The following is a 12,032-nucleotide window of genomic DNA, read 5'->3' on the forward strand; positions in this document are numbered from 1 at the left end:
TACAGTAGAGCTCAATACAGCGGAGCTCACTAGCATGTTACGCTGTCCACCGGGCAGCTGGCTAACGTAGCGAGTCAACCCACTGAGTTCCCACTTAAACCAATGTGGACAAACCCATTCGGGAACACATTTTCTCCTCTTTTAAACCATGTGGGGTCACATGGCCTTGCTGGCTGGGGTTTCTTTAAGTCTTAACAAACAAAATTTTCCCTTATACATTTACAACTTTAATTTTGTAAATTCTTTTTTTCCTAAAATCACAGCATTGTGTCAGGAAGGGCATCCGGCATTAAAACAATCTCTGCCAAACCACCTGTGAGAATCACTGAAAGCTGATTGGCTGTGACGACTCCTGAAGAGATAGTGACGTTTTTATATTTTCGCCTCGTTCCGTACAGTATCTCACAGTGGCCCAAAAACGATGTTCTGAGAAAGTCTTTTAGGAAAAACCAAAGACTGCTTCCTCTCTCTGTGCGTCATCATTAGAATTTCAAAGTCATTTCTTATTGTTTGATCTTATACCAAAAATCATTGTTAGCAATGAAAAAATGAAAAAAAACACAGCATGAGGAAAAGCAATTAACATGAAACTGTGCTTCTATTAATATTCAGCTCTCTCTGTAGTCTTGTGACTGGTTGTAATCCATAATTAACAGCAAAGAGATCCCATTTTCACCTTCTGCTGAGGTTTCCCTGCAGACGCCGTCTCCAGAGAACGGTCCAGGGAGAACAGCACATTTCAGGAAACCCACAGCAGGACTTTTTTTTCCCTCCCTCTTCAGGTAATACATTCTGACAGTAACTATTGCTTTTTATCCTGCGTCTCAGCATGACTATGTAACGTTTGATAAGCCCTGATAGTTTGAACAGATGGAGTGTATAGGAAGCATTTGCTGCTGTGTATGTTCGTGAGCTGCAGGAGAATGTGGAATATGTGGAATGCTTTCCTAACTCAAGTTACTTAAATGAGGGATATTTAACAAAACCAGTAGTCAAAATGGACATCCCATAACTGCTATTCAGATCCTAAAGAGTTCATAAAAGTATCTTTTGGTTGTACTTCCTGCTAAACGACCCAAAAACCAGGAGAAATTAAAGCCTTTTTTAATGTTTTTAGATTCTCCTATCATAATTAGATAACATGTTTTTAAAGCAAACACAATATATAGTTTGTACTAAATAATAACAAAAGAAATAAATAAATATTTAATTTGTTTTTTTTAGTCAGTTTTATGGATTCATAATTTTTGTCAGTGATACACAACTCAAATATCTATAATTATTTGAGAATAAATTCTTCAATTCTCTGTGGGGCAACACGCACGGATCAAACGAATGAAGATTCATGAACGAGGCTTTTATTTTGAAGGGACAGAATGTGTTTGAAAGAGGACAAACCAGATATTTTTGTTCGACTTTATACTGGGCGTTCAAAAACACTCAATAATGTTCACACTGGACAGGCAGGGAGGGGCTTCTTCTTCTGCTGCTGTTTACTAGCCCATGTCTACCACCACAGTTGGAAGAAGCTCGGTGTGAAATGTCAAAGCAGTGCAAACCTCATAAATCCTGCTTCAGGCTTTTTCTTCCACAGCTTTATTCTGATATTGAAAGGATTATTTCTCAAATGACACTTCAGTGAGTTGTCCATTTGTTGCTACAAAATCAGAGTCCCTGATTGGTTAAAATTCTACCTGATTTAGTTTTCAACGCGCGTTCAATAGATGCAACTTTTGTATGTAGAGCCTAAAAACAGTCGTAGAAACTTGCGTAGCAAAAACACGTATATATGCTATTTTACATAGACTTTTCACTGGAAGGGGTTTCTTGAACGCGTCTTGAATTTGAATTTATTTCTTTAATAGGGACAGATATAAAAACATAGACATACAGCAAGAGCTTATGTGCAGAATTTGTCCCTGGAGGGACTTTTCATACAGTAAAAGAAGTAAACAGCTATGTATTGTCCGGACTATAAGTCGCTCCAGAGTATAAGTCGAACTTTTAAGAGAAAAGTCCAACATTTTTGAACAAATTCAACAAGTAACGTTGCATTTCAGACCGAACGTGAATCATGACTCAAATTCGAGTCTTTTTGATGTGCGTCTAATTTAATGCGCAGTGTTTGTCCAAAAATGTGTTCATAAACTCCCATTTCGTGTGGAGAAACTATCTTTTAGCCTCATCACTACATGATGCAGACCGTTTGTCTCGTTTAAAATACACTGAAGATACGGATGATGTTGGGAGGTTAAGTTATTTATTTTAAAGAGCTCCACAAAAGCATCTATGATCATCTCTCCATTCTGGCTTCAGGACAGCAGTTTCTTACTTTTTCTTACGGCGATTGTTACCTTCTATTCTGCAGGAGCTGCATCTGAATGACTGTTTTTAGCTGCTCTTCTGTCTGTTTATAACCCAGTTGGAGGCTTATTGTCCCACATTAGTGCAAGGACAGAAAAATAACAACAACAATAATAATAATAATGTATTGATGCAAATAAGAAAAACATCATAACGTCCATGAGGAGAATGATTAGATTCTCAGCAATGTTTGTTTTGAACGGAACTTCTTCTTCTGCATTTCTGTCAGCAGCAAATACTGATACAAAAAAACCTGCAGCGTCCTCTAGTGGTTGTTAGTGGGGAAACAACAGCTAAAAGGCAACTGGTCGTAGGTGGGGACAAATATATGAGTCTGTTTATGTCTAAAAAAAAATCTTAAATAAATCCCTCCTATGAAAAAAACACAACTTATAGTCCGGAAAATACGCTAATTAAAAAATTACATGAAATTGTTCAAAACACAGAGAAGTATCAAAGACTTAAAATGATATACCAGTTGTTGAGGCGAATAGCTTTAAGCTTATCATAGAAACTGTGTTCGAACGCAGATTTACAGCTCGAGTCTCTGAAGTGAAAGTTTAAATACTGAGTCGTCCAACCAGATTTGGAGATCCGGTTTATTTCATTGAAGTGGTTAGTAAAAAAAAAAAAAGCAGTCAACTGAAGTTAGTTTATCTTTAATTCCTAGTATTTTGATAGATTTCTCTCCATTTTTCTTCTTTGTGTTAGTTCAGATTAAGTAATTATCCAGAGAAAAAAGTTTCATTTGACTACAAACAAAAAGTGAAGCTAAAGCCCCAGAGCTTCTTTCTGACACTTTTCCCCTCAAAGGCGCAAACACTCATTCATAAGATCATAAAGACGGCATGAGAAAAAGGGCGACTTTCAGACGGAGCAGAAGGAATCCTGTGTAAACAAACCAGCTGTGCAGTAAATGCAGCATTGCAGCTCCGCTGTGATAAGAGACCGGCCCTCATAAATAATGCATCCGGGTGTCGGCCGAGCAGCCAGCAAGCGCAGAGCTGCTCCTCGCACCACGGAGACAGCTAAACAAACAGCGTGCAGATCGCTCACAGCCCACTGAACACATCCGAGTCAGGTATCAATCAAGCACACCTGTGTGCGTTCGAGAGCAACAAGCAGGAATTGTGTTCATATGGTGTCAAAATCAGTTTATTTGTAGATTTAAATGAAAGTAAGATGCATTTTGTGGCCATAAAATACGGGTTTGTATATAAAATGAACCAAATTTGATGAATTATTATTAATTTTATGTATCACCATGCAGCATGATCGTTTTGCTTTTTGTATCTCAAGGAAAAAAGATTTTTTATTAACATTAAGCTCAAGAGTTGATACTTCCACCGAACAGAAATCTAATAAAAGTTTAGCAGTTCTTAAATGTGATTATTTTGACACACTTGAGGTCTTTACTGTGTGTTTGTGAGTTTGTTAAACTAAAAAAAATGTGGTGGATTTCATCCGAAATGCAGAACGACAGTATTATTTGGATTATTCATTCATACATTTACTAGATGCCTTTCAGGACCACAGGGTTGCTGGAGCCCGTCCCGTCTAGCACTGCCACACACACTCACAAAAGCACTTTATTTTGATTATTTTGTCATTTTTATATCTATTATACACACAATACAGAGGAAATATTACATTTAGTGAATCTGCATCAACAGTTTTACTTTTTGAGCTGAGTTCACACTGAATCCGATTTGTCAGGGGCGTCTAGTTCTGAGTGTTAAGTCAATGAACTGATGCGATTGGACGAGCAGCGGGGCGTTTTAGGTGTGGGGGGGTGAATTTTGTCAAAGATGCTCCGAGTCAACCAATCAGGGAGTTATCTTTGCCATGTGAAATGTTGATGATGTCATCAGTTTGGTTAAGGACCCACATGCAACACTTTTTTAAGCTTTGCGTGTCCCCAACTCGTCATTTTTTATGTGCTGGCTGTTCGTAAAATCAAAGATCCACAACCCTCAGAGCGGAGTAACTGACGCAGTACCGGATGTCTGACCACGTGTCAAATTTGCTGAAAAATGTACATTTAAGTCACCGGCATTGGCATTTTGGAGTATTTGATTGTATCTTCTGTTTGGTGCAGTGTGATTCATGTGTTGTTTCTCTGTCCCACTCCGACAGATTTCAGATTCCAGGTGGATCGTCTGTGCTCCTGTTCTTGGTCGTGGACCGCGCCTCTGGCTCTTTGTGGCTGTGTATCCCCCCCATCGGTCCCCCAGTTCTATCTGGATGAACTTTATTCAAACATGGAGTTGTGGATTTAAATAAGCTAATTCTTCTTTAATAGTCCTGGTAAATCTTCTGTCCTTCCTGGGAGAGGATCTCTCCTTCGTGTGGACATCCCTGAGGTTTCTTCTTTTTTCCTGGAATCAGGTTTTTTAGGATTTACCAGGAAGGAGGGTCTAAGAGTATGGATAACCAGTTTAGTCTGTGTGGATTATAATAATAACAAAACATTTAAATTGTTTGCTGCCTTTCTCTGAACCCAAAGTCGCCGTACGTTAAATAGTGACAGTAAAAAAACTAACCAGTTTAGTTTAGTAATCACAGATTTATATTTTATAACTGACTTTCTGCCCAATGAGACAGTTTGTTTTGTGATATTGAGCTAAATTAATACAATTTAATTGAATTGTCTTAAAAACAGATTTTTGGACAAGCGTCGAACTGTAAATTTGACACGCAGTGAATGCAACATTAGACTCTCTCACATCATGTAGGAGAACATTTATATTCAGTATTTTACTCCAACTTACTTTTTTAGGCACCAGATAAGTTTAGGTTAATCCTTTTTGATCTGTTTTCCATTTTAAAAAGTTCTTTCTATTGACTTAAAAGAAACAACAGAAAATAAAACTGTGAATTCTGAATAGTTTTTATTTCATTATTTATTTTAGGACTTACCTTAAAAGAATGTACGCTTCATTTACTTTAAATTTTGTTTAAACTTGACTTTTTTCTCGAGTTTTCTCTTTAGAATGGGAGCAAGTTTGAAAAAAGAAAAAAAGAAGAAAAAAGAAATTGATGATCTCTTGTTTGTTTGTTTGTTTGTTTGCTCTCTCTTTATAATGACAGAGGCCTGAGTCCAGGACACATCAATTGTGTTGAAGCACTTGTGACAAATTTGTGGATGACGGTGAAAACAAGCAGCTTTTCTTCCAGCTGCTCATAAATAAACCTGGATTTCTTGTTGATGACTCAACAAAAAAAGAAAAAAAAAAAGCTCTGAAGCAATTACAGAGCAAAGCGAGAAAAAGACCATGAACTGCCGGTGAGGAGTGAAGATGTCAAACATTCGTACTTATGAATTGATTAAGGGTTCAAGCTGTGTTTTTGAGCGTCTGCGCGCCTGAGAGGGTCAGAAGTAAATGTGAAGCCACGCAGCATCTGTTGACTCTGAAAGTGAAATATCACTTCATTCCATTTCATTTAGCGTCACTTTGTCTCATTTAAGTGCTTCATGAGGAGCACTAATTAAGGGGAATGGCCTTGTTTATCGTCATGGTGATGCTCATTAAGGGAAGAGTTTCTCTTTTTTTTCAGAGCGTGTGACATTAATGCATCCTTCACTACTCGTGGGTGGAAAGGAAGCATCAGTTCTTCATTCCAGGCTTCAATGCCGCGCCGCTGTTTGTGCAATTACGCATGCTGCATCCCCACAAACACAAACAGACAGGAGCGTCAGCAGCTGTCCTGTGTAGGAGGCGTCTTACCTCTCTTCGCCGTGAGGCCCAGCAGGTCTGTTTGACTTTCCACACCACAGCAGCGACCAGCAGCAGCGACAGGAAGCAGCTGGTGAGACAAGAGCAGCAGTCCACCCAAAATCAATGCAGGCTCTGCAGCAAACGTTTAGACGTCAGACTGAAGGAAACGATCAAATCTACGTCCTACGAAGGAAAACAAATATATAAAGCATGTGCGAAAAAGTCAAAGTTGTTTAGTTTTCTAGCTATTAGCAGAGCAGCACCATTTTTCAGTTCATGCTTATGACTTAAGTATAGAGTCTGACCTTCAGTTAAAGATAAACAGTCACGTCAAACTTAAATGTCACACTGATGTTCAGCTTTGAACAAAGACAGATCTGAGAGGAAGAATTAATGAGAAGAAAAGTTATTTCAAAGCAAAAAAAAAATGGTTGCTTTGCAACAACAACAGCAAAAACGAAGCAGTCTTGGTAGTTTGATAGAAAAGTTGTAAAAAATTTAAAAAGCAGATAGTTTCAGGTCTTTCAGGTCTTCACTTTTTTTTCTAAAGATGTGTTTTTATGTTTTACCCTTTATAACTTTTTTTTTTTTTTTTGGAAGAAATGAACATTTTAAGAAGAGATGAAAATCTGCCCTCATTTACTGCTTCTGTAATATCAATGAGAGTCAACAGACCTGTCTGCAGACAACAACATACACAACTGGAATTGGAAGTCTCCTTATATCACTCAAAAAAACCCAAACTTTCTTTTCCTTGTCGATCCTAAAGCTGCATTCACACCAAACGCAATTAGTCCATTTTGTGTCAGTCACCTCTTTCGCCGTATGTCAAATTTACCGCTGGAAATCTGCCCTAAAATGTCCTTGACGTGCTTTTCTGGACTTCATTCATTCATCATGGAAAACATGGATGATGTTGAGTGAGTAGCTTGGGTTTATGTCTTTTGGAGAGCTCTCCAAAAGTGCCAGCAGGCACATCACTGTGTCTGGGTTCACCAGATCATTCAGTTTCTCGTGGAGAAGTGTGAATGAGGGCCATTTAAATGTTACTTCCATCTGTCTGTGGTCCACTTTGAAGAATTTCTGTCCCACATTAACTCAAAAGGGAAAAATAAAACTAAAACTGGAAGATATTTTCATTATTGCCTCGATGAAAATAAGAAAAACATCAAAAACCTGTGGAGTTGGAGCGCCAAGACAGAACCTGAGAGGTCCAACTCATGTCCTACAGATGTCTGTCAATCACGATTTACATTTTCAGCTCCAAATGTAGTTCTAAATAGTATTTACAGGTAGTAAACAGTTAAAGTAGTTAGAATCTTTTAAAAACCTGTCTAGATTCAACCCAGAGGGAAATGGGAAAACATATTTAAGGCTGGGAAAACATTTCTTTAAAACGACTTCATGAGAAAGGTTGTGTGAAATTTAGGGGTTTTCCCTCAGAAGACGCCATTAGAAGTAAGTTTGGGTTGATAAAATGTATCTGAATCAATGTAAGCTTAATAGATCAATAATCGATCCATAAAAGTAAAGATCAATTTAACGCATAATGCTAAAGTCCGATAGCTTAATGCTAACGTATAATGGGATTTCCCATAGGACAGGTAATGCTAATGAATGTTCAAAACTCTTTTAAGAAAATTTTTTTTTAAAGTAGTCATTGTCGTCTAAAACACAGTTTTTTGCTCAGACTTTCTTCTTCTTCTGGAATAAGGTGTAATGCTATAGTGTGATCGCCACCTAGTGGTAAAACTGAAACGCCCTCCAGGAGAGGCAGAACATCTAGATTATTAATGTATTTCTAAAAAAATGTGTCTGAATGTGTAGACTGTGTAAACTCAAATTGATTTGAATCAAATTAATTTAAGAGTTTTGAAAAAATTGGAATAAAAAAATAATTGGAATCAAATCAATCCAGGATCTGGTGAATCAAGTTAAATCGATTCTGAAAGTTAGTGGAGATACCATCCCTAAATGGAAGGGTAATTGTGAAATGCTAATTTAAAGGACTCATAAGAGACTTCTTTTAAACATTTAAGGTCTGAAAAAATTGCAAAAGTGTCCATTTTTTTAAGTTATTTCAACACCACATATTTAATTAAAAAAAAGCAAGCTGAGGAAGCAAAAAACGCACTAATGTGTTTATGAGTGATTTATCCTTTTAAACAAACTTTTGAAAATTTCATTGTTAATTTTTTTTTTTTTAACTGTACAGTCAGTCCAATATCTGCTGATGACCTAAACAAAATAATATATCTTTACATTTTCCGGCATCTTTCGCAATAAAGCCAAAAAACAAACAAACGATGAAATCATATGGAAGATCTTCACACTGATTTACTGCCTGCTTCCAGGGAGCAAAGACAACAAAAGACGCAGAAACGTTTCAGAAATGTGCAGAGAGACAAAACTTCAGTGACCAAAGCCAGCTGGGATTGTCAGGACAGCAGAGAGGAGTGAGAGGTCACCGAGTGACACGACTGTACACACACGGTTCTGTGGAAAAACGGCGAGGAATTCTGGTCAAACAGAAAGCTTCTTTTATCAACCAGAACATTTGAAAAGTAAGAGCGCCTGAAGACTAATGGGCAGGAAGTCCATGAGAATGTGCTGAGGAGAGCAGACAATCCTCCTCTTCATTCATCTGCATGTGCATCAGTGTGCACGCATGCTTCCTCCGCTGTCTGGGAGGAGAAGCTCACAACCTTGTAAAGGGCGGTAGTGCCATAATGAATGTGACATTTTCAGAGATACAGTGAGGTGGCTCCTTCACTCTCCAAGTAGAAAGTAAAACCTCTTCAGCATCGAGGAAAGTAAGACACCCGGCGCTACTACTGAATGAAAAACACCAGGACTATTTAAGCTTCATTAACTGCTGTTTTCAACAGAATTCAATCAAACTCACATCATGAAATGTACCAACAAATATGAACTATTAGTGCAATCAGTGGTTCTTTTTCCAATATGTAGAAGAACATAGTGCAAACGTTTGAAGCTTTAGGCATGTGACATGGATTCTTGATGGACTGAACAAGGGTTCTTGAACACATGGTGTTTACACTGACCAAGCAGGGAGGGGCTTCTCTTCTTCCTCTTGTTTTTCTACTGTTTACTAGCACATGACCGCCGCCTAGTGTTGGAAAGGCCTTCGTGCGAAATGTTGAAGCGGTCCAAATCTCCAGGCTTTTTCTTTCACAGCTCTATTCCGATCCATGAATGACTTGGAGTAATTCTGTAAGGTAAGAACTTCCATAAATTAAAAGAGACACCAAGGAGGAAACTGATTTGCTGTGGCGATCCCTGAAGGGAAAAGCCGAAAGGAAAAGAAGAAGAAGAAGAAGACCATCCATACGTCACAACCAAATTCAAGTTCCTGATTGGTCAAAGTTCACCTGGAGGTCAAACCAGGTGGTTTTTGTGGTCATTGGCCCTCTAACAACACTACCTCAATTATCTGTTTGATTTTGTCAAGACATAAAACTTCCAGAAATTAATGGTGTCGGTCCAAAAAAGGGAAAAGTCCAGAAATGTTATTATGTATTGAGTATTAAGACTCATATATAAAGGGCTACATGAAAATTAGAAAGTATTTCTGGTCAGACCAAATTTAACATTTACCTTGGCAATCAAGGACGCCGTCGGCTGTATCTTACATCTAGTCTAGTGTCTTTAGTGTTTAGAAGCCAGGATCCCTGATGACATGGGGTTGAATAAAGGGACTCTGTATGGGGAATTGGAGATGTTTTGATGGAACATTGACTGATAAAAGATTAAAGTTAAAAAAAAAAGTTTTATTTAGTCTGAGTCTGTATTAGACCCTCTTGGATCTCCAATACTTTAAGATTTTCCTATGAACATTTTTACTCTATATTCTAAATAATCAGTTCTTCAATTTGATGATTTTCTAGAACAATAATAACAAAACAAATCTAGTTCCTACATTCCCCGTGCTCTACATCGGCCAACCTTCAAATCCAATCCGGCCCAAGATTCCCTGCTAGTTTTACATTAGCTCCCAATTAACGGCCACAGGGCCCGAGCTCAGCCGTCAAACCAGTGAGCCGGAGTGTCTAATCGTCACTATTACAAAGACATTAGGGAAAAGTACGGATGAAGAGGATGGGAGGCTATGCTGTGGGTTTGGTAACACTCCACTGAATCTCTTGATAGTTTCAGCTTTAAGAGCGTCCATCCACAGGCAGGAGCCACTGAAGCGGTGAAACGGCCACGCGTGAATCCGCTCCCATGCAGGTGAGGATGTGTGTAGATCATAATGTTTGGCAGTTTACAAACACAAAACTACAAAATGAGGATTCATATGAACCCGGCGCACACAAGCAAACAGCAGAGAGCAATCAAACATCTAAATGCCAACGAGCAGGGCCAGCAAAAATCAATAAGCTATCCGTTGAACAAGAGGTGCTGCTGGAACGCGGCGAGAGAGGAGCTCCACGTCCGGCGAGCAGCAAATCAGCTCGGACTGCAGGGACTTCCAGAGGCGGCGAGTTCTCGTAGAGCATTAAAACGCCACCTTTTATTCAATCTACGAAACGTCGTCTTTCTATGTTAATCTTTTATCTATACTTTAGTAAACTATGAAATGATCTTAATGAAATTACGGACACTTTTGAAGACATAGTTTCAAATAATTTTATCGATCTATATTTTTTATGAATCAATTATTGATCTACTAAATGGATTCAAATCGATGAATCAACCCAACTCTAATACAATAATAGCATGAATATTAAAAAATAAATAAAACTTATGTTTAAATTTGTGAATTCACTAGTCTTTTGACAGTATTTTAAATAGAATGTTTGTAAAAAGTAACAGATTATCCATTGATATTATAATATTCTAACACACTGATGTGCATTTTATCAACACTGACATATTTACCTCTTCATGGCCACGGCCGTGACATTGGAACGTGTCAGCTTCTGCTCAGAATTAACCAATTAATTTTTGTGATTAAGCAATTATGAGTCCTTTAGAAACCATTTGGTGAAGTAAATGATCTGCTCATTATTTTCATTAATCTTTGTTTACCCTGGAAATATACTCTGAGGATATTTTTATGAGCAAAGAGAGACACCACCTCCATAAAGAACACTAAAATGATCTTCACACAAAAAACACTATATATAAAACAGATACTAATAATAGTGAGGGCTAATTAAAGCAATAATGTAACAAAAATGTATTAACATCATAAAATGATTAAGTAAAAACATAGAGACAAAAGCTTAGAGGTGAAATTCGGTGGAATCAAACATTCCAGATCTCAGCCAGCAGCATACTTTCAATGCAATTACAGTTTGAGTGTGTTGGTGTACAAGGCTATCGTTTGAAGCAGAACAGAACTGCCTGAGGCCAACATTATTGCCTACAAATACTGAGCAAAATTAGGACTTGCTGCTGAAAGCCTTTTCTTTCTTTATTTTCCTCCTCTCGTCCGTCGTTGATCCGTACTCTCATTTTCAAATGGAAGAAAGCTGAAAAAAATGATGTTGCGTTTATATCAGTGCTCTCCACAGCCTCAAATGCTAATTGGTGACACCGCGGTTCAGTTCCGTCCAATTACTCGCAGCTCTTGCTGTTCTGATTAGCAATCAGCTTTCCTCTCACCGTTTGGAAAGCAGCAGTGAAGCTGCTCCAAACCAAGTGGCTCACGAGAGTCCAAGAACTCATTACTGTTTTCATGACCATCTTTGTCAACATCTGCTCCAGGAAGACTGCAGACCGCTCTGGTTCTCGTCGCAATAGTTCTTTTTTTTCTGCATAAACTTTATGTAATCATGGCAAAAGACTAGGAAAGTGATGATAGCTGTTAAGATGTTGAATATCACATCATTAATACACTGAAGGAACCAGTAAATACCTGCTTCCAGTTCACCACCATAGATCACAAATATTTATTAGTAACTTTAAACATCAGTTCATCTT

At 38.1% G+C, this 12,032-nt stretch overlaps 1 protein-coding gene across 1 annotated transcript in view; it reads right to left on the minus strand.

The window, feature by feature from the left end:
- The window catches only part of atrnl1a (attractin-like 1a), a gene marked incomplete in the record, with an annotated part of 314,489 nt that overhangs the window by 122,243 nt on the left and 180,214 nt on the right, over nt 1–12,032 (minus strand). Inside the window, 1 exon segment of the mRNA XM_024297455.2 lies at nt 6,093–6,171. Coding sequence (XP_024153223.1) covers nt 6,093–6,171 — 79 coding nt within the window.

Source organism: Oryzias melastigma, linkage group LG15, assembly GCF_002922805.2.
Source record: "Oryzias melastigma strain HK-1 linkage group LG15, ASM292280v2, whole genome shotgun sequence".
Taxonomy (NCBI): Eukaryota; Metazoa; Chordata; class Actinopteri; order Beloniformes; family Adrianichthyidae; genus Oryzias; species Oryzias melastigma.